General features: G+C 41.9%; 1 protein-coding gene across 8 annotated transcripts in view; it reads left to right on the top strand.

Moving 5' to 3' along the window:
* The window catches only part of ptprfa (protein tyrosine phosphatase receptor type Fa), a 234180-nt gene that overhangs the window by 65705 nt on the left and 144205 nt on the right, over positions 1 to 24270 (top strand). For all 8 annotated transcript variants that reach the window (XM_068593176.1, XM_068593171.1, XM_068593170.1 and 5 more), the window contains exons 2-3: positions 1014 to 1188; positions 21255 to 21400. In XM_068593176.1, the coding sequence (XP_068449277.1) occupies positions 1095 to 1188; positions 21255 to 21400 (240 nt within the window). In that variant the 5' untranslated portion in view covers positions 1014 to 1094. The remainder of the gene's footprint in view (positions 1 to 1013; positions 1189 to 21254; positions 21401 to 24270) is intronic.

Here is a 24270-nt window from a genome sequence, read left to right as displayed (position 1 = left end):
ACAATATCACAGATCATAGGCAACCTTCAAATGTCCCATACCAGTTAACAATGTTTATTTTATTTATGGCTGCTGAGCATGAAAAGGAACAATTTGCTTTAAAATACAGCATATAGCTATGTATAGCTGTGCTAACATATAGCTTGTAGGTGACTTCATTTCATTTTAAATACAGTCGGTCTGTTACGTCATCTGTGTTTTGTTTGTAAGCTGTTCTAGACTATGAAGCATGGTGGATTATGAAACAGTGAGACCTCTGGCACAGACATGACACCACTTCTCCTACACAGATATAGTCTCTGTAGTTGTTTAGTCTCTTTGTCTTCGTTTTGTGTCTTTTTGTGGTCATTTTAAATCACTTCCTGTTTGGTACCTGTCTCTTTAAGTGACATTTTGCAGGTGAAGGACTAGGAGATTACTGGACGGGCCTACTGTGGCCCGTCCAGTAATCCATGACTAAAGTGTGATATTACTAAAGTGTGATATTACTTACTGAAAATGAAAGTTTTAATCTGCACTATAATCTTGCAATGTTCTGGTTCACACATACTGAGTTTGGAGTCGGTCCGTCTCTGCTGTGGCTGCTGGTTATTTTGTCCCTTCAGGTAATAGGTTTAGTGCTTTTCACATTGTGCATGATGAGTCCACGCTTTCGTGTGACAGAAAACTGCATTTAGCATCCAGTTTCTTCCACATCTACAGGATGTATAGACATGAACCTGAAATATCTTTCTAGTGAAAGTCCAGACATGAGGACTATACTGACGTTTTAAAATAGATGACAGGAAGATGAGGCGCATTGAAGAAAAAAAGTATTAATCTTGGGTATTTATGAAAACAAAAGACCTTCATAGATTAGAAAAAGCATGAAACGCAAGCCCCTAAAATAGTGGACCCGTCACCCCACCATGTGTTGAGCAGCATGCTTAAATGAACAACATTAAAATGTAGATTCACAGGCATCGCACGACCACAGAATCTGTGTCAACGCCGGCTCTCTTGCCTCCTTGCAGGTTTCACTCGATGACTGTGTGAGGTCGTAGCCGAGCAGCAGCAGCGTCAGGACCGGAGGAGAGCCCACCAGCAGTCAGACCATGGACCTGAGATGCAGACGGCTGTCGCCTCTCGCCAGGGGAGCTCTTCATCTCTTGCTGCTGGCCCGACTGGTGCTGCCTTCCCGCACAGAGAGTGAGTACGAGCGTTATCACACCGCTCTGAGCTCTGCCCATATGTCAACACCTTTACAGACAGGTGGGCTCCATTAGCTGCTGGGGTCTGCAGAGAGCTTTCCATATGTGACTCAAGTACAGGACTTCTGCGAAGACATTTCCACTTATAGATGTAATTATCGCACCAGTAAAAGGAATAAGCATCACTGTGAGAATTGGCAGCATTTCCTCCACACTGATGATTAAAATATATGCTCAGAAGATTTAGCAAATCCAAAGTTGAATGTATAGATCCCTCACTGGTTTAGTTGTCTATGATAATGACGTTTATGTGAGCAGCTCCAGAGTAGTCCCATCCACACACTACACAAGCTCCTCATCACACATTCACAAACTTCCACCTTCACACTGATGAATGTTACATATTGAAGTGTATATTGAATATGTAAAGCATTTCTTTTTTTTTTAAATTTATATTGTAATATTCTTCGAAATCTCACATACATATATTTAATTTTTTTAGATTGTATGTATGTGGCAAACAGTATACTTATTTTCTTACTATTCAAGTATAGAAATGAGGAGAAAGAGAAGTAAAACAAAAACAATACTATAGTAAAAGAACTATTAATAAAGCAGAGAGAAATCATTTTCCATAGGGTAAAGAAATACAGCCAGGCCATTTATCTGTGACATAGTTGCACCATTTTTGCCAGTGCTTAAGACATTTTTTGATTCTTTGGTTAACATGAGCTGTAATCTGCTCCATTCTGTAGATTTCTGTTACAATGTCTCTCCATGATGTAATACTAGGACACTCTGGTAATAACCATTTTCTGGTAATAGTCTTTTTACTGGCCACCAGCATTGCATTTATCAAGTGTCTGTCCTATTTCATCGAACTCCGAGGTATATTTCCAAGGTACTCGGAAACTTTTTTTCAGTTTTTATTGAATTCTGCTATTTCATTTGCCCACAATATTTTCTAGAAAATACTGTATGTATGCAAAAGGCAAAACTGATAATCTCATGCTTGCAAAACACACCATTTCACCTTTCCCGCACAGTTTAATAATCAAATAGTGATCATCCCGTTAGGCACATACTGGACCTATTCCATTGGTGTGTGTGTAACCGGCTGGTTAAAAGGGCTCTTTAGCGTATTTCTGTGCTCAAACCAATATGCCTCCTCTTCTCATCGTTTGTCGGTTTGAGGCTGATCTTCCCAGTTGCCATACTGTCCAAGGTTGCCACTGCTGTCTGGTGTTGTAAGCCAGCCTTTAGTTGCAGCCATGCGGAAACCTCTAGTTCTGCAGAGTGAAGCCGACGCTGAAGTGTCTTAAAGCTGCATTCTCTCCACTGACCACCAGGGGTAACTACTTTGTTTTTATAGAAGTCTATGCTTCATGTGTTGAAGCTGCATTCTCTATTCTGACAACCAGGAGTCGACTCCTCTGCGGAGCTCGAGACTTCATAACATCGGCACAAAAACCAACATGGACGCCACTATGAACACTTCTTCTCTACAGCCTGTGGTCTTCCCTGTTGGTTTGGTTGGCTATAGCTGCTTCAGCTAGCTGTTCTGCTCAGGTTGTTTGTTAGTGTCACAGCTCCCGCTAAACGAGGTGCTCTGCTCCATTCAGAGTAAACGGGTTATTTAATAGGCTTTGTAGTTGTGGTAATTGCTGTTGCATCTATTGAGTGCAATACTGTAAAGGGAGCTGGCAGCGGGCCGTTTTTACCACAAGTGAGTACTTTCAGTTGTACTCTTTTACATCCCCCTCCCTTGTGTGCGTTTGTTAGTGTGTTAACGAATAGTTTATTTTTATATTTACAGGGTTGGATAGAACAAAGTTTAATAACCCCTCCTGTGTTCAGCCCTAATTAGTGGTGCACATTTTATTTATATTTTTAGAACAGTTAAAAGAGTATTGTTTTTGAGGGCTCCGCTGGGGAAAAGGAAGCCTCTCGTGAAGAAGGGAAGAAAATAGGTAGTAGGACTCTTCCTGTTTTTTCTTTAGGTTAAAGTCTCTAATTACATATGCGCTGCCAATTAGGCTTTACCAAGTTATTTGTAATCCCCGCGAAAAAATGCTTGAGATCCTAAAAGCATCTCCAGGTTCCGTCCCCTCTGAATACCATGCACACCAAGCCAAGAAGCAGTTTCATCTTTTCCTGGATCACTCTTTGTTAAATCTGAATGTGTTTGGTTCATAACTATGTCACGCAGCCGGTCCGCACCTAGGTGTTTAATCTTAAGCTTTTTTTTCTAAAGGCAGACTTTTTTGTCGGTGCTGTAGATCAGAAGAAGAGCCACATTGTTCATGGTATGTGCCGTTGTTATCTTATGTAAAAGAAATACTAACTTCTGCCATCTACGATCAACTGACAAAGATAGTGTCATGGGTTGAGTTTTGTTTCCCGTTTTATTTTGTAGTCTTGTGTCCCGTGTTTCTGCACTTCCTGATCTGGTGATTGTCTAGGATTGTCCGTCTACCTGGTTCCTGATTGTGGATTCCCTGCACCTGTGCTGCCCTCATTGTGTCCACCTGTTGCTTGTTACCTCCCTCTTGTATTTGAACCCCATTTGTCTCCTGTCTCCTTGTCGGTTCGTCCTGTCTCTGTTCCTGGTTTCGTCTTTGATTTGAATCTATTTTTTTTTTTGAGAACCCTTTTTCTTTGTGGATTAAATATTATTTAAACAGTTTTTTGCATCTGAGCCTTTCCTCTGTTCGCCCTGACAGATAGTACATAACAAACCAGCCAATCAAATCGCAGCATGGCATCCAATGAGTGGAAAGGCTTTGGGCTGCGTCTTGTTATTTTTTACCCACTTGGAGCATTTTGAGTGTGGGGCTTTTCGCACATACCTTTGGCGCCAAGCTCAACACAAAAACACATTTTAAAACTTATCAGCCATTTACCTTAAACTGTAGAATGATTGATAACAGAATAAACTAAAGATTCCTTGTCATGAAATTATCCAAAATTGTATTCATTTCTAACTGGCTCAGTACCACAAAAAAACCCATTTCTTCTGCTGCCAGCTGGCAGGGCTTTTAACCCACTTTCCCCAAGTGACTTGTTGCATGTGATGTGATTCATCAGTAAAGTATTTTATCAGTGAAGTGTATGAAACTGTCATACACTGCAGAGTGGCTGCATACACCGAGAAGCAGGCTGACAGCTGGCTCATTATAGCATGTCCTGCATTCAAAATCCCACTGTTTTAAAACAGAGTAACAAGTTTCACACACCCTGCAACAGCTCTGGTTACAGCTCAAAGCTGAGATGACTTGAGAGGAGAGATGTAAGGGGAAATATAGGGTTTGAGTTCTTATAGCCAGCGCTGTAGGAATAGTCATATTTAAATATAGTTCATGATCCCCAGAAACAGGCTTCACTAGATCATAAAAACAATGACAGAAAGCTTCAGTTCCAGAAGCGATTGGGACAGGCGAGCTCCGACGGAACGCCAGGATGTCGGCTCACTTTTAGCTTTTTTTCACCTATTTCTTAATGTTGGATTCAGTATAGCCTACGTTTTTACTCTGTTACTCTGCACAGCTATTCCCTGCATCCATCAAACCTGCGGGAGGTCATGGCTGGGGTTGGAGACTCAAACATGGTGTCCATAAATTGACTAGACCCTGGCTAATGCAATAATGCTGCTTTGGTTCTGCCATGAGGATGATATTAAACCAAGTCCGCCACGTGTAATGAGCACAACATCGTATGTGGGGATGGCAAATTGGGTAGAGGTGAAAGGTTTAGTAGACACATTAAGAAAATGGAATTTCATATTAGTTTAGTCAGAAATGGAAATGAGTTTAAGATTATTACACAGCTGACGGTAAGTTAATTAAGTCTGGCCTTGAGACACAAACCTAAATGTGACCAGTGATGGCTGATAGTCCAATGTTGAAATGTTTAAGAGTAATTCCAGATGACCTGTCATTCCATAGCAACACCAGCAGATATACAGGAAGACTGCTTAAGGTGGTTTGTCCAGTCAACATGTACATATTGTATCATCCCATGAGACAATGTGTCTTTTACAAAACAGAACTAACGGCCCCACAGGTGACCCCCTAAAGGCTGCAATGTGCATGAAAAAATAATCGGTAGATCGTCAGAATAGATATATTGTTAGCAGCTTTAACACATAAAGCATAGACTTCCTCACAACCAGAGGAGTTGCCCCCTGGTGGTCAGGAGAGAAAATGAAAGTTTCAAGACATTTACGCATTGGCTTCACTTGGCAGAATTGGAGGTTGGAATGAGATGTCGGGGTGACTGTCACCTCTCTATAATGGCAAGAAGTGCTTCATTGAAGGCAAACATTTGCTTCATCAAGTATGTCCTTCTGAAAGTAAACACGCTGTCAGTAGATTAAAGCACAATCTCTGCATAATGCACATTTTTTACGGTGCATTGTCCATTGTCCTGACAGACATCTGTGTGTATGTTTGTTGAAGTAAAATTGACTTGTAGCAACAGGATTTGAGAATACCGTGCTAATGGCATGATGGGAGCAGTTCTTAGTATGCAGGCCATGCAGGGGCCAGATGAAGCCTCCGAGCTCCATGTGGGGGTCCTCAGAGGGCAGTGTTTCTATTCAAGAGGTTCATTATTGGGACTTGTTGCTTTATGGGTGCAATAAAAACATTGTGTAATTTCCCTTCATAATTTAACAGAGAGGAATTCATCACAGGGGCTGCTTCCTGTGTGAGCACTCTGCACTCTGGAGAATATGAGAATCATTCATTTCCTCACTCAGAGATTCTAATAAAAACCAAATCCTTTGAACCTGATTTTAGAAATCAGAAAATTGCACTTTTATAATTCAGTTTTTTTCAGAATTATAGCCCAGTTAAATTTGAGCACAAAGACATGGTCATCGTAAATGGACCTGTATACATAAAAAGTACTAAACCCAAACTATACTATTTTCTTAAACTTAACAACGTAGTTAGTAGTAATTTCAGAACGCCTTTCTACGAGCATTATGGCATTCTGTATAACTTAAGATCATGCCACAGAATAAAATACATGTTGATGTGATGTTAAGCATTTACAACAATCCAAGGTCGGTTGTTGGTCTGTCTATCTCTGGTTGAAGTCCCCAACTTTTTAAATTTGGCAGCTTGGTCAGTAGCCCCACGCTCCACACTATGTGCTGTCACTTCCTGCTCTTTAAATGCATTCTGTTTCATGTTTGTTGTGTGTTGTTTAAGCAATAAGGTCCGAGAGGCAGTACTGTATCGTTCAATAATGTACTGTTCAATGGTGTTGTTAGGCCCGACGCCCAGCGGAGGATAATATAGAAGAGAACACAACCACTCTGTGGTTAGGTACACGCAATACAACTCTGTGATTAGGTTTAATCAACACAACTCTGTGGTTAGGTTCAGGCAACACAACTTTGTGGTTAGGTTCAGGCAACAAAACTTTGTGGTTAGGTTTTGTCAACACAACTCTGTGGTTAGGTTTAGTCAACACAACTCTGTGGTTAGATTTAGTCAACACAAATCAAAGCTCATAGTTTGAAGCGTGCGGCCAGTGTTAAGTTAAATAAAAGATAAAATATGTTAACAGTTATAAAAGGATGCATGCAAATAATCTCAATTCTACAGTATCTCCTGTGTGTGTTTGACAGTGGTAAGGCTCGGACTGTCCCATCAACATACTGTGTTCCGTGTCTTGCTTCAAGGCTACAGACCAATCTCCACCGACAGATTGTGTTTGTTGTATTTATTAAAATTCTGATTGTGAAGTCATTATTAAATAACCCAGAATGTGATTATGATTTCTATTGCTTACTGCATTTAATGTATTGGGATCAATGTTTGAGGTAACCTTAATTGATATAACTCATCAAACTCAGTTGAATGTACTTGCAATCTCTTTTGCCTCCACTGCTGAGAGTCAGTAGCATCAAGAGCTTGTCAGGGCACAAACATTTGTATTCAAGCACTCGCAGTGCTCCCATGCAGCCGGGCTCACTCTATGGCTAGTATGCCTTAACCTTCCTTTTCCTCTACACTGCTTGCCTTTGGATTTGCAACTCCCCAGGGTCGCATACACATAATGATTTGCAAAATAGAATCAGTTTATTCCCTGTTTCTTCACCTCCCCCTTCCATCTTTCCATGCAGCGTTCGGGTACCGCTACCACACTCATGTGGGAGGCAATTTTGTGGGTCATGAACAAGGAGCAGGAGAGAACAATGTATTATTTATGAGAACAAACACAAGTGGCAGCAGGGTCTTCGCATCCTGCTCTACATTTGGAAGTTAAGATCACTGAGCCTCTGCCGGACTGGCGACTGTTTGTGGTTAACTGTTTCTGTGGAAAAACAGGAAGAAAAGGAAATATTTCACCTCGCTGTGTGGATTTAAATGCAAGGCTTAGTGATGCTAAAAACTCCGCCCACACATACTCACATTTCGCTATGTATCATCAATCACTCAGTTTGAGTTAATTACAGAAAATGATTTTGTGATGACTTATTGAACTATTCTGCTGCGGCCTGGCAACTTCGCTGAATGTATTGGATCTACAGACTGCTATTGGCAAGGGTGTAAATTGATTGGTCCATGGGAATGTAAAGCTTCGTCTCCATTGAGATGAGCTGTTCTTGGCAGAGGGCTTGACGTATGGATTATCATGTCATAAGGTGGAATTGGAGAATGGTTTGTTTTTCTCTTATTGAAAAATGTATTTATGAGTCTAGACATGTCAAACATATAGTTTGTTTCTTGCAAAAGCTCACTTTAACCATCAAGCAAGCTCCTCAGCTGTTTGATGATTGTCATTTTTATGTTTTGTATATCTTTTAATGTATTTCAAAGTGCCTGTGTTGAGGTTTAGCATCATGCTGATGAGAGTGTGAGTCAGTAGCACTATAGCAAGCTCAAATGAAAGCTGGAGTGGGAAGACCTGCGAGGTCAGCCACAACAGCAATGTGTTAGCATGGCTAACAATGAAGCTGGTCAAAAGACGTTCAAACCCGGGGGGCAGCTCATACAGCTACTGGGACTCTTAGGAGAAGTGCAAGTGTAGCCACTGCACCTATTTGGCGAATGGAAATTTCGGCTGGGATATTTTGAATATCAATTACTCTTCCTGTGTTACCTTGAATTCTTGACAAAGACTTTATCTCTCATGCCTCTACGGTGGACGGACAATGAGTGATTTGTTAGTAAAGATTTTTGTCGGTTCAAAAAAACATATCCTTGTGCATTTGTTTTTCGTTTTTCACTGTACCTGCCAAGGAAAATAAGCCAAGCAGAAAAACCTTCTTTTGCAATTTTTCTTAGATCCGGACAGTTGGGTCTAAACAGAGTTAGCAAGACAGTCAGTCTGTTGTTATTGATTGAATAAAAAAATGGGACCCTGGAATTATAACAGGGATGCATTAACTCGGTCACTGCAGGCTTCATAAAGACCCTTCCAATGGACAAACCATTTACCCTGTTGACTAGTGGATGCCTGACTCAACCGAATGGCTGTTGGTTTGAATAAAGAACCCTTAACAACCAACTTTTGAGTTTACTAAGGACCATATAGAAAAAGTATTCCCACTTTCAAAAAATGTCCTGGTGACAAAATGTCTGAAATGTAAGCTGCTTTGTCACATCTTCTAGTTGTCCCACTGTATATGTGTGACCTGTGAAAGCAGAGACTGGCTCTTCAGAGACGCCTTCTGCCTCCGCAGCCATGTATCAGACTTCTGCTGGCTCTTTCTGTTACACCACATGAAGCAGGAATTTACCGGCGGTACACGCTGACAGATTCTGCTGACAGGCCCCGACAGAGAGCAGCACTGTGTGATAGGGCAGGAGAGTAAACATTTGCGCTTCCCTGCATCCTCTGTAGGGTGTGTTTACTTGATAGGCCATGTAAATTTGCTATTTCTGTTTACATAGAAGAGTTTTAATAACTTATGTGATAACACTTTAAGAAGACCATTTATTTAGACACCTTTTTATTTAATGATAATCTGGGACCATGACAAATGGGCCTATGCTCTTTCCTGTTTTCACAGGTTTTCCTTTTTTCTGTCAATGGCATCCCTTTAAAGCCACTTTGCAGATCAATAACATCAGTCTAGTCGATGATACACCTCAAACCCAAATGGTAGAAAGTAACCTATTTGGCCATGTGACTAATGGAAAACACTCTGCCACAGCAATTCCACATTTTTAATTTTCTTTATTCTCTTGAGACTTCAGATTGTTGGTAATTGGATTTATTGTGACATGCACACATTGCATCTCCAAAAAAAGACTGTCCAACGTCTGCCGCCATCATCTGATGCAGTGTCACCCGTCAAGGTGGAGGGGTTCGCCGAAAACGGGGGTTGCAGCTGCCCGGGCGGCAAGCTGTTTGAGGGCGTGAGCCTGCCTCTCTGTCTGGGTTAGGAGTGCCTCCATGACCTTCCGACTTTCCTCCACCTGGTCCTGCTGCATTACTGTGATCATACCCAGCATCTGCCCCAGAATAATTATTGGCTGGGCCGGCAGATCTGGGTGTTGCTTGCTGTCCGTCATTGGTGCTCTTTCAAGGGAGGACCATGATGGGCGCCACTGTAACCAGCGCCTGCTATTTCCCCGAGTTCCCCCCAGCCCCAATGACACGAGCATACTTGAGATCATTGGTAGCTGGTTATATTGTGACATGCACACGTTGGCAGGCTGTTCCTCTGCTCTCCGTCTCCCTCCGTCCATACTGAGCCTCACATAGGGATAAGACACAAACCCCTAAACAGCTCCACCTGTGGCCAATTAGGCCTCATCAACGGTACCTGTTCCCTGAGCCGCTCCTCCCTCCTCTGCAGCTGAACCTAACCACGCCCCCAGCCACCACACCCCAACTTAGTTATGGAACCAAAACCTTAAATTGAGGGCTGAGATGGATCTAGAACCAAAAATAAATCAGTCACTCTATCCCCACCTGGGTACAGGCTAGCCAGGATGTCGCAAAAGGCACAAAGTTGACCATTTGTCCAGTGAGTCCAGCCCCCTGATAGACAAGGTGCTAGATGTTGCCAATTGGGACTATGGGAAGTCCTGGGTAAATGTAATCAATCTTGTTGGGGTTCTCGAGTTTCTGCTCCCTTCTTTGGGCCCAGTAGGGAAAGGCATATAAACCTGGTTTTCCCAAACCCGTGAATAGGGGGTATTCTAAATATCCCGCTGTCCCAAAGGTATGGAATTTAGGAAATCAAGGAAGAACAAATATGTATTGCCATTCTGTGTGGAAATGCAAAGTCAAATTTATATACAAACAAAAACAGAGGTTTACGTTCCAATTTGAAAACCAAACTGTCTATTTTAAACCTCACCAGTTTACAGACCCACTTCCTTCTTCGACCTTGACCTATTGTACTTACTGTTGTTGTGTACAAACACAATATCCCTGTGTTCTGACGTTCCCTGATAATTTTGAATGTCCTCACTTTCAGTTTTTACCTGCAAATAAAGTGCTTTAAGTAATCTGGATAAACTGTTGGCCTGTTTACAACTTGCCTTATTATCTGACTTTGGTTTCTTTCCCTGTCTGTATTATGGCAATGCGAGCATAAACCCAGATCTCACTTATTATAACTGATAAGAACCAAATAAACACCAAATTGTTCTTCTGAAGAATAACATTTTGCAACCTGAAATGGTGCTTGAAGCATTTGTTTCTCTTTATAGCTCAGTGTTAACCACAATGTACTTCAAGCACTTCCTTTAGAATGCAATCAGTCTGTCTTTTACCAAGCGGGTAACAAAGGAGTCAATACTTTTAAAATAAAGTACATGAAGTAAGTATTGGAGGCATTCTTATTCTGCCTGTATTAGCATTAATGACTACTGTTTTATTTCAGCTGGAGGCAAACTTTATTGTGACCTGCACAACTAAATAGATTCCCTTTACCGTGTAAGTCTCGTTATTGAAGAACTTTGCATGAGGAGCTGCCCACTCCTCAGGGGACGTCATTGCGGTCTTTCTACCTTGGGTGTCCAGAAGTAGGGAGCCAGATTGTTTGCGTATCTTTTTGACTGATACGAGGTGGATTTGCATGGCTGCTCCCTCTCTACTCCACAGCCTAATGAGTCTCTGTGCGGAGAAGACACTTTGTGTGAAACTGTTGTCACTTGTCATTGTGAATTGCCTCCAAAACACAGCTTTATTCCGCCTCACACAACATTTGACTGCCTGGCCGCATGCCTAGACACCATTAAATTATTGAGCCCAAATGAGAAACAAGCCCGCAAGACAAGTGTGCTGCCGTGGGTGACAATGAGACGGGAAACAATAGGCTGTAAACTCATGGGTTGGAAAAATAGTTTTGTTGAAGAAAAGTTGTGACTTTGAAATACCATTAAGGCCCGAACAATGTTGGGATGTTCTTTACCTCGGCCATTTTCCATCTGTTTACCGTTTATCAAAGGTAAACTATGACCGCTGGCCAGTTGCGTTAACATTATTGATGCAACACTAAAACATAAGTTGGTGCCAGAATTTGTGTTTTTTTGGACCCACATGACTAAAAATGCCCATTCAAATAGAGGTAGGAAGTAAAATGGAAACAGAATTTTTTTTATTTGTATCACCTTATCGATAAAGATGTTAGAAACACCTCTGCCAGGATGGTGTAATGACCTTTATGACCTTTAATGACACTGGGGACATTGTCATGAGCACTTTCACACAGATATTAGCGACGAAAAAAAGCTACTTTCTTATTTTTTGAATAAAAAGTGTACACTATAGTATAGAACAAAAGGGAGGCTTTCTGGTCCAAACCAAGATGGCACTCTTTGTTACTCCTTTCAATCTTGACTTACGATCAGATCCACTCCTTCTATTCTTACCTTTAACAATAAAAGTCCTAGAAATTTACACTGTGTAACTGTTCACTCGAGGCAAATTCACTTAAGAAACTCAATAAAAGGCTATACACCAGTTTATCACAGACAAATGGTCAATGGTCCTGTGCCTGCACAAATCTATTTCAACCTTTGAAAAAAAAATTCTTTTTCAGTTTTGATGCAGATATTTGCGAATATTTTGCATTTTCGTCTTGTTAATTCATCACATGCCTGGTTTGTAAATGCCTTTAATGCTGTTAAATTTTTCAGTTCTGAGGAAAAAAACACTAGATACAACATTTTGATATGAATGAACACCAGATTTAGTCTTTTTAGCAGCTTCAGTCAAAAAAAATCCCAACACCAAACTTCATGTTCACGGGATGCGAGAAAGCCACCATGAAATGACAAGGCTTCTCTGTGACTGGCACAGAGAGTGACAAGCAGCAGGACGAGGCAGTTAGTGTAGCGTGTAAGCAGCATAAAGTGCTGCGTGGATGGATTCCCTGGCTCGGTGTCAGAGGAGGAGCTGTGCTGCCACGGGCCTCTGCAGCATGTGTTGTAAAGCAGCATCTCCTGTTTACTGTGGCATTATTTTACTGGCGTAATTGAATGAAAAATACACTCGGAGCTAAACCACCCGTGAAGGGATGAGCTCATAACCAATACACTTTATTCCACCAATTATTCAGTAGCCCTGAGGATGTTGGATATTTATGGCCGAGGTCAGAGAGATGCTTTGGAAGCTGGTGGGATTCAATAAATACATATTTACATGTGAATTCAAAGCACAGTCTGTTCCACACATTTGTACGTTTAGCCAAGAAAACTACTGGGTTAGGTTTTAGGAAAGGATAGTCAAATACTTGGATCTTTGTTTGGATTAAAATATCTGCAGCGTAAACTTGTATCAATGCTGCATTACACAAGTTAACTGACCTCAACGCTGCCTTCTCGTTTCATAAGTGGAACAAACAGAGGTCGCCGGGCTAAAAGATTGCTGGTTGTTGGTATCAAGTTGTAGTAACGTGCTCTATTATACTACTGTTTATTAAGCCGTGCTCTGTCCTAAACCTAAACGATGGTGGCCCTGAAAGCTCAATGCAGCGCAGTTAATTAGTCAATGATAAAACAGCTTCATCAATTTGACTGTGCGTGCGCATTGTCTAGAAATAATGATGCAGAGTGAGAATTAAGTCCCACTCGATGAGTTAGAATACAACAGTTTCCAAAGGACACGACAAGTGACGAACATGCCCACACACAGCTGGGACCTGGGACACACTGTGTGTTACCATGGTGACTCCTGAAGTTTTTGAAGATCCATCAGTAGTGTGGGAAGATGCCTTCTTTTATTTTTTTACAGTCTATTGTATTGTTGTTATTCTTATTGCAGATATTTGTTAATAAACCCACCATCAGCTTTTTGTTGATAATAGTTTACCAAGTTAAATAGTAAGGCATAATATCGGAAGCATTCAACCAAATAAAAAAATAAATACAATTGTAAAATTCAGTAAACCGTTAGAATGTATTTTCTGACTTTGAAGTGTTGTAATATCATTATAAATACTTGAATGAAGACTGAGTTTAAAGGAATGTTAGAGCACAGTTTGTCCTTAATAATGCAACGGCCTGACTCAAGTCCATTTATTGATTTTCTGCCCCAAATTGCCTTTTAATTGTGTTTCAGAAGGCGGAATATGATCCAGTTTTCAGTTGAAGCTTGTTGCTGCCCGGCCTTCAGCATCAGACTGGGTCTGCAGTGGGCACAGCGAAACGTCTTTGAGACGCTGCTGTTAGATTTGGCCGTGGCATGGCGAGGGGAAAATGACAACCAAGGAATAGGCCTTTTAAAAAAGGCAGAATATGTGACATGTATCCCTTCAGGCCAACTGAACCAGGATCATTATAGCCTGCTACAGAAGAGAAGGGGATTTTAGTAACACTAGTACAGAACCTTTACACTGGTACCAATCTGCACTCTGTCTTCCAATTTAACAAACAATCAGTCGGCTTCAAAGACGTCTGTGACTGCCTCCAACTATCTTCCCTCTTGAACTCTGAAAAGAAGATGTACAATTGCTTCATTATTTAAATGTTCAGAACTCAACCTCATGACCTTCAGGCTCAAGTTAACTTTTGACAAGACTCAATTGTCTCAATGTCTCAATTGACTTGGTATGGACCAAAAATACTAACAGAGTGTTGGGAAACAGGAGCTCAATGAAGTCTTAACTACTGCTCTAACACTTAGTCTATTCTGTTATTTTTGCTGCTATTGGAGTCCCAACAAATGTCCAAAGAAATCACTGCAAGTGAACAAGCTTCTATGCAATAGGGCAAGACGTGAACCCGAGCAGACCGCAGTACTATGCTGCTATGAACACAGCTTTATGTAGTTCCAATGCTCCAGCTTTATTTTAAACTCTTCATTTGTTGCCCCGGAATTAACGATGTTATATTGTCTCGTTCCCACCTAAGCTTGTCTCAGGCTAATGCATGTCCTGACATGTCCAGACATGTTTTCCTGATACCAACATTTCTGGGGGTTTCCGAAGTGTATTTAATTTTTTTACACTGCGTTGGACCGCCTTTAGCTTTGATTACAGCACGCATTCGCTGTGGCATTGTTTCGATAAGCTTCTGCTATGTCACAAGATTTATTTCCATCCAGCGTTGCATTCATTTCTCACCAAGATCTTGTATTGATGATGGTGGAGTCTGGCCGCTGCACAATGCCTTCTCCAGCACATCCCAGAGATTCTCAATGGGGTTAAGGTCTGGACTCAATGTGTGAACATGATGTCTCGTGCTCCTTGAACCACTCTTTCACAATTTGAGCCCGATGATTCCTGGTATTGTCATCTTGGAATATGCCCATGCCACCAGGAAAGAAAAAAATCCATTAATGGTCCTGGTCATTGCTGAACCTGGTCGTTGCTGAACCAAGACCTGAGCAACTGCAGCAACCCCAGATCATAGCACTGCCCCCACAGGCTTGTAAAGTAGGCAGTGGTAATTAAATCCAGGTGGCGACTTTTTTTTTGGCCAGGCAGTGTATGTTAAATTACTTCAATCGTACTATATTAATATTAGTTCGGATATGACGATTCGTAGATGTCTGCCTTAAAACCATGAATATATGTGCTAGTGCTGACATACTATGACAACTCAAAATCCAACAATAACTCTGCAACAAGACCATAAGCGCTGACATACAGGGTGGGCACGGCGTCTGTCAGTTCAGACACATTAAGCTAAGAGGTGCTCAATATGACATTCACATCTGTTGCCTCCACACTTCTCTCACATGAGCTGACAACGACACGTCTTCTGCATGCACGCACTAAAAGAGCTTTGAACGTGGACTCAATATACCCATTTACAACTAATGCTGTGAACATGCACTGAGGCACAGGATGAGCGACAGCACTGTATTTAGTGTTTGTACACTTGTATCACGTGCACAGGCTTATTATGTGCACAGGAGTTAACACTAGTTTATATGCACAACAATTACAACAAAGGAAAATGACACAAGTAAGAGCAAAATTAGAATCTAAGACATAAAGTAGTAAAAGTTAAAATATATAGATGAAATAAAAACATAGGTCAAATATAAAATGATGTTTTAAATCAATAAACTGCACCTAAACAGGAATGTAGTAACATATACTGGTGTAAACAGTTTGGGGGGCCGACAGGGCCTTCTAAGCCTTCTCTGGTAGCCTAAACAGAATCACAAAGTTATAGCTATTTTACAATTAAAAAAAATGTGTGTGTGTATGTATATATATATTTAATTTGTTATAGTTTAAAGTTATAGCTTGTTTTATAATTTAATTGTTTTTCACTAATACACTACATGTATTATAATATTTTTTGCTTCGTACCTTATTCTTTCATTGCTCAGCTGCCTTCATCTGTTCCTCTGCTCCTTCAGGCCTCTCGTATGGCTTCTTGGCACCTGTTTAACAGAATTTTTTCATCCAATCACATTTCACGTGTTCCTTTCACCTAGAATCTCATGACTTCCTGATGCCCCCTTTCCCACAGAGGTTTATATGTCTGGTGAGTGAAATACTGATTATGTTACTGTTTTATACATTTGCAGTCGTAGTTAATCATAAACAAGCCACAGCGCTGTAGTTGCTGCTGCACCTGGGGCTGCTGATGGCTCTACCTGCTTATTCGCGCTGCTCAGCGTGGGAGTCAGCGCTGGTGGATGAAGTGGTTTCGTGGGTCGGTCCATGCACCCCACGCATTGCGTCATACTGGTGGAGCGGCTCTGCGGGTCAGGTGTTTACACACATGGTGGACTGTATGAATGCGCCGTGTATTAAGTGTGTCACTCTGTGACAGTAACTCCAGGGACACTTTTTTCCCCCAGTTTGAGAGCAGAGCGGTGGTCGTTAGTGGAACTCGTCACATGCACTCTCATGTATGTGCGGCCGGCCTCATAAAGCTCAGAGAAGCTCATATTAACACACGCACAGAGAGGGTAAATATATATAAAGATATAAAATCTTTCAGAACTATCTCTTGGAAGTGCAATGACCTAATACTTAGTCATAGAATCATATTTCCAATTCATATGTATTATAATAACCTAATTTTTGTCCTTAATGAATCCAGCCATTCACCAAAACGAGGCATTTCCCTTTATTTATGAAAGGAAACCCTTCCACCTTCAACATTTGGAAACATCACAATTTTCATAGAAAAGCGGGCTCGAGTCTCGTGTGGGCTGCTGCGTCTCTCGGCCTCCCCTCTCTCCGAACCAAACCAGCCTTCTGTGGCTCCAGCCCTGCATATCCTCTGTGAGATTGGCTTAATGCACAGATCAGCCCCTAAGTGAGCAGGGAGGGGCAGTTGGCATCAGCCCATTACAGTCACACTGTATCTACGGCTGTTTTAGGGCTCTGCTAACTGGATCACCTTGTGGTGTGTCACGCTTATCTCCTCCACATCACACAACACACAAGCATCAGAGATTTTCAGCAGATGCTCGTACCTTTGCTTCTGACCAATTTGATCTTCAGTCAAAAAATAACTAATATTTGGCAAAAAAATGACCTATTGTGGCTGCAAATAACCTGTTTAACACTGAATATCTTTCAAGATAATAAGAGTAACGTTCAACCTATGAAAACAGAATGATGCAGATGTGCGAGCATCAGGTTGTATCAGTATTAGTGGCTGCAGTGAGCTGCTTTTCTCTACAAATATTTTATGAACGGTTGTAGATTTGATACGGCCGCTCTCAACTCATGCTCAATTTTGATCTGAGATCTGTTTTCTGTTTGAGAGACGTCACAGCAGAAAAGACCTCACGGAGGCTTTTAGTTGTGCATGTGCAGTGTAACCTGTCGACGTCGTGACCTGTTAATGTTGTGACGTTCCATGAAAGTACAGGCATTTCATCATTCATGTATTAATGAGGTTTTATGTTGGTGTACTTTGTACTATGTAAAATGTTGGTCCTGCAACCAACAGGTAGCGGTTTATCCTGTTCCCCATAGTTTCATGTTAAAGTGTCCTTGAGCTAGACCCTGAAGCTCCAGTGCTTCACAGCAGCACACTGCTCCTTAATCACTGAGGATGGCACAATGCAGAGAATAATTCCCCCACTTAAATTCTTTAAAAAAAATATACGTATATATATATTTTTAAGAATCTGCATCTTCGCGCCCCACCTGTAATACCTCTGTGCCCCACAGAACCACAGAGCGCGTAGCGTAAAGACTGAAAAACAAATATAGAACAAATATAGAATAGAAAAAACAAATATAGAACAAATGAACAAATATAGTGTATTGTGGATAATATTGCATGTCTACACTAGTTTGAATGATTCTTTACATCCTACTTTTTCCCCCTCATAACCATCCATCCTCAGATTATATGCGAGAGGTCAAACGGGACATTTCTAAGGAACCCAGCATCTCGGGGTCAGAGGAGGCTCCTGAGAGACAACTCACAGCTGCCGGTGAAGTGAGGCAAGGGACTGGCGTGTTTTACATTTAGAGTGTCAAGCCTCAGGGTCAGCCAACAGCATCATGGGAAATAAATAGCTTAATAATAGTACAATCCACTCGCCTCTCCTCTGCCCACATCTTCTGCCTTCTTGAAAACTCTGATAAACCCTCAGCGCCGGCTGGCCTCTCACGAGCACAGCGCTGTGAAGGCGATGAGTCCCCGCTGTACGTGGACCGTCCCCGGACCCCAGCGGTAACCTGTTGGGTAACTTGCAGAACTGGATTTCCATGGAAATGTGCCATGGGAGCAGCTCTCAGCTCAGACTGTACAAATGGGTTTTAAATCGCATTGAACTTTAAAGAGCACACTTATCAGTTGCCAAAAGTTTGCTGTGAAAATGTCTGGCCGTGCCTTGCAGGAGGCTTTTCATCATGACTCCCTGCTGGGAAAAATGGGACCAATGCTCACCTGGAACATTCATGGTCCCCTTTGCAGCCCGTCATTTTTTTAAACAGTGCTCTCGATGAGAATCGATGAGCAATGGAACGCAACTCTCTGCTGCTGCTGTTTCACTTGCACAGACTCACACAGGAAGAGCAGCGCTGCCAGATTGTTATAAGTGTATTACAAAAGTGAATGGCTCTTCAAGTTAGTATGTAGACTTGACAGGACAAGTCCACAAAACATTTAAGGAGCATAAAAACATCCAGAAGTTCATGATTGCCACTTTGCTACTATTGCTTTTAAAAAGACCTTGTTCCTTCACAACCTGTAAATTGCATGCACTATTTTTATTTTCAGTTGTTCACAAATATTAAGAAGTAGGGGTGTAACGAATCATAAAACTTAGGGTTTGGATCGGATCACAGATGAGATCAGCACAAAAGGAAAAAGGGTGCAAATAAACTGATTTTAGAGATCCCTGATCCTGAACGCATCACATTGTAATGGCCATTAGCGGTGCTGCCAGCATTACCATTTGGTAGCTAGTAGCTAGCTCGTTCCAAGCTCTTCCACTGCCAATTTAAACACGCATTTGTTGTCTAAAGCGTAACATTATCAGAAATCAGAGACAAGAAAAGCATAAACGCTGATGTCTTGATTGCATGTTTTACAGAGTATGGCAAATAGCAAAAGTACAAAAAAAATAAACTTTTGTTTTACACCGGCACAGTTAACGTTAAACTGTGTAGTTAATGCAGCTGGATGACAATACTCGATGATGCTAACCACCACACTTCAGGTATCCACCACCTCAGGCCTCTCTCTGTGTCTGTGGAGACAGTGTTCCAGAGTCCAGCCCACGTGTGCTGCTTGTGGGCCTTGTGAGTGTTACAGGACTCAAAGAAAAACAAGACCTGCAGTATTTATAACACCACAGATGACCAGCGAACACGGGTCTCCTGGAGCAGTAATGTGTCAGAAATACATGGAATGTAAATACCTGTTTATACTGTCTATATCAGTGGTCCCCAACCTTTTTTGCGCCACTGACTAGTTAAGTGTCAGTCAATATTTTCACGGATCGGCCTACACGGTGTGGGCAATAAATATGATGTAATAAATATGACGTAATAAAATGCTTCGACCGGCATAAAGCAATTATAAAGTGCATAATATACAACTCACCATTAAGCCGAATTAGTGGGAGCCCTAAACTGGTTTCTCTGCAAGGGGCTAGGTTTAGGGTGATGTGAGACACTCGACGTGTGTACTTTATATCCGATCTACTCCATAACTTAGACCTTTATATCCGGTCTACTCCGTAACTTAGACCTTTATGTCCGGTCTACTGCTTAACTTAGACCTTTCCTAGGTAGCCAAAATGGCGTGACCCAGATCCGGCTAGAGTGTGGCACGCTGAAGCCGGCACGCCAGAATAAGCACGTCAGCCCGGGTCCGGCTGCCGACTCTGCGGATTCTCAGTATGACCCCCCGGTATCGGGTTGAATATTAATAAGTATTGTTTCTGTGTCATGATCTGCTTATCTTAAATCCTGCTTCACAACGACAGGATGTTGAAATAGAGGCAGGTTTTCTGATCTTCTTTGGCGATGTCAGGATATTCTGCCTTGATTTTAGACCAGAATACCGGCAGAGTTAAAGCAGACTTTTAAGTTTTGTTTTGAAGGTGTATGCCAAGAGACTCAGACAGACTGATGGATGTATCAGATCCTTTTTCCAAATAAAACATTTTCGCGACTTTTAAAAAAAAAATGTATATATTTGATTTAAAAAAAAATAATCATCAATTCTTTCTGTGCGGCCTGGTACCAACTGACCCGGGGGTTGGGGACTGCTGGTCTATATCATATTACCCACCACACTGCACTGCACCGTAACTGCTTCTTTTGCACTCTGGACAGACGCAAACTACATTTCATTGTCACAGTACTTTGTGCAATGACAATAAAGTTGACTCTGAATCTAAATTTAACTTGATGGTTAATCCGTTTTTAAGTAAATGATGCCAGCTTTGTAAGTTTAGAAACTTTAAACAGATTATAACAGATTAAAGGCTAAAAGGAGTTTAGTTTTTTCTTTTTTTGTTCTTGTGTTCAATAAGGGATGTTTGTTAAAGAAAAATACAACACTTGCTTCATTTAAGTGTGGCCCCTTCTGGTCCTCCATCCAACTACAGACACAGACAGATGAGGGTACCTCAAATGATACCCGAGATGTCGAGTACCAACATGTTCACTCACCATTTTTGGTTGTATAATGTAAGTTAATTTCCAGTCAAATAGACCATAAAGCACATTATGCTTTAGGGCGGGGCTACAAGGTGATTGATAGGTGGCTACTGCTACCAGAGAAAGTCTGTGTCACACTTCTGCAGTTTCCGTTCATTGGTTTTAAAAAACAAGATGGCGACGGCCCAAACCCAAGATGGCCAAAATGTTGAACTCTTGGTTACAAAACGACGGTCCACATTGTTGATAGTGTTATCCACGCAGAAGACTTTATTTTCGTCTTGAAGCTTGGTGATGTACAGGATGGTTTCAGTTGACACCTTCAGTCAATGTATGTTGATTTATGTGCATCTTATTTTAAGGTTTAGGTCTGACCAGCTCTGGCTCCAGACACGAGGCAGCTACTTGGAAGAGCATATTGTTATTGCAGGACTGACAGCAGATGTAATAAAAAAAAGAAGAAACCACCCTGTAGCCTGCCTGGAGCTTCCTCTCCACCTGACCTCATCCTTTCTCCCTGCTCTCCCTTTCTTCCCGTCCCTCAGGCATGCCCGGCTTCATCAAGTCCCCCGATGACCAGACGGGCATTTCGGGAGGCGTGGCGTCGTTTGTGTGCCAGGCAGTGGGAGAGCCCAAGCCTCGCATAACCTGGATGAAGAAGGGGAAGAAAGTCAGCTCTCAGCGCTTTGAGGTACGACCTTTGAAGCAGATCCTCAAAGCCCCCTGAGATGTGTGTCTCACGCCATTGCTGCTCATTAGCTCTGCTTCATGTGTCTGAGACAAAGAGAGGCAGCAGGACAGCTCGTATACTCGCAGTGTGTCAACATATCTTCTCAGGTGGCTAGCGAGTCAGCGCGTTAGAAAGTGTCGCCGAGGGTCGATGGTTCCTTCCAATAACACATGTCAAGATGGATATCCACTATTGTGGGGGGAGCAGTGTCAACACTGTCTCCATTGTCCACTCTCTGGCCGTAGAGATGTGAGTCTGCTCCTGAAAATCATCGCTTTCAGGAAGTATATCATAGAAAGACAAACCCTTAGTTATTTCACTTTCACAATGTTTCTAACTCATGTAATAGTTTTTGTCTGCAGCTGGCTGATGTGGTTCAAAGACATTGTACAAAAATAAATTGTACAAAAGCCCCATGTCTTGGATTACCTGCCACCATTTATATACAATACAAATGCATTGGTGTAGCACTTTCCAAAGTCTCTTATACATTAGAATATGCAGAATCTTTATAGGAAGCTTCCCAGAATCTAGACATTCCACGCACACCGCTGCATTGAAGCACACAGTAACTGCTTGTTTAGCAGGACTGTGGGAGTCTTTCTGCAGGACTCCGGAGCAGCAGGAAGGCTCATTAGCTGCCAGCCAACCCAAATGACTTCAAGTGAAGTGACTCCACATGAGTCTCGCGTAGACGGAGACCCTCAGTTCATGTCGTTATGATTAATAGGAATTATCTTCCACCTGTCTGCCCAGCATTACTCAAACTGATGGCTACCCTGTGTGTGTGTGTGTGTGTGTGTGTGTGTGTGTGTGTGCATGTGTGCGTGCGTTACAGTAGAATTACATGTTCTGATTGAAAGAAAGGAAAGAGCATCTTAAATCGAGGCCAGTGGTCACAGGCGAAGATGACTTAAAGCAAACCCTTTAAACCATGTGTGTCCATCCAAAAAGAGCAACCTGTAATCCTCTTAGAGCTCAGGAAACAGCCTTAATGAACCCAGAAGTAGATATTTACTGAGCTTGGTCTTAGTGTTGCATTTTGACATTTTCTCAGATTTTCAAAGACATATTTCTTAATTGTATCCAACTTTGATTGTGTTATCTTTTGAAAAAACAAAACATATCTTATCAGGACAAAGTTCTTCATATGTCTGTGCATGAATTAGTTTAATTAACAGTTGATTGAATGTTACACATCTTCCTAATAGGATAATGCAGGATTTAGATGTGCAGCCAGTTGAGTGGATCTCCATGATACCAGTCTAAAGATTAAAGACACATCCTGAATATCCCGTTGACACCTCACATGGGATCTGGATAATGCCATCTGATCATGGGTCATTGCACTTACACCTGATATAAAAAAGCATTCTGTTTTTCTATCTCAGTTCTGTGTTTGGATCAACATGTTGGTCAGGTTAAGCTGCTGGACTAAGTAAAGTGATGCAGCAGCAATACTTGTGAATTCAAACAAAAACACTTGCGGAGTTACAGACCATAAAACACTTTATTAGGTTTCAGATAAACATCAGAGTTGGTCCTAACATAAGGATGTAAAACGTAAACAACGTAACATTGTACATAAAACATTTAACTTCAAAAGAACTCGTCAGAACATGAACACTGGTCTCCTGGTTAGAAGTCCTGTTTTTTCATCCTCCAGTCCACCCTGTGTGTGGGTTTGTTGGGCCGTATACTCCGTGACCACAGTCCTGTTATAAATAACGTCTTACTTTCGCTATGCAGAAGTTTGAACCTCGGTCGTAGGAAAAGGTTGTTTTCCATGTCGGAGCTCCTGCATGAGCGACTCGTGTCCTGTTTCTCCTTCAGGCTAAGTGCATTGTTGGCTGAGCTCTGGAGACAAACGGGTTTCCATCAAATGGGAATTATTTGTTCCATCAGCCACAAGTTCACAGGCAAAAGTTCCGCCAGGAAACTTTTATCCATGCGCTGTTAGCAGATGGATAAATGAATGAGCATGAGCGATGCTGGAAGCCTCGCTCTTGGCCTTCCAGTAAGCTTGTGTCTAAGACATTCGAAGGCATCACACAGTTAATGAATCACCGGGATGAGAACAAATCAGACAGAAGTATTTCAAATGTTTGTTGCCCCAACAGCAGGATTGCGTCCGTTGTTGACACTTTAACCTCTGTGTTAGTAAAGATCAGTGTACCTTTGCGTATGTTAATAGGAAATTACACGAATTTAAACGTCATTTCTCTTCCTGGTAGGTGTAGATTCTGGTTGTAGATTTTTTATCATTTGATAAAGATAATAAGTACTGATAAACAAGGAAATAAATAGCATACCCTGTGAGGTAAACGTATGTATTTCATAGTTTTCATGTAGAAATTGGTGCCCTGGTAAATTGGATAAGAATAATAGTCTTTAAAAGAAAAGTTATGGTGGTCATTTTCTCAGAACCCCCAAAGGTGACCTGGACAGGTTTTTTCCCACCAGCACCTTTGTAAGTGTTCTTCAAACGGATGTATTCCCTCTATGTGGAGCGGGGCGACCCCCTGCCAAGGCAGGAAGAGAGTGCAGCTCTTCAACTCCTTTATTAGAGCTTATGGGTCACACACACCACAGTGGAGCGGAAGTGTGAGATCCAGAGCCTTGACCTCTGAGTCTTTACCCCAACATTCCTGAAGCCCCCTCACATGCCTGTTGTCCACTCAAGCTCAGGATGTAAACATCCTCTATCAGTGGCTCCAAGGTCCACCCATCCACCCATCCATCATCATCTGTTTATCTGGGTTGGGTCTCGGTGGCAGCAGGCCCAGCAGGATGACCCAGGATTCCCTCTCACCCGCAACACTTTCCAGCTC

The sequence above is a fragment of the Clinocottus analis genome, unplaced genomic scaffold, assembly GCF_023055335.1.
Source record: "Clinocottus analis isolate CAN_PGR_092001 unplaced genomic scaffold, fCliAna1.0.p SCAF_29, whole genome shotgun sequence".
NCBI classification, from domain to species: domain Eukaryota; kingdom Metazoa; phylum Chordata; class Actinopteri; order Perciformes; family Cottidae; genus Clinocottus; species Clinocottus analis.
This window is presented reverse-complemented; position numbering and strand designations above follow the sequence as displayed.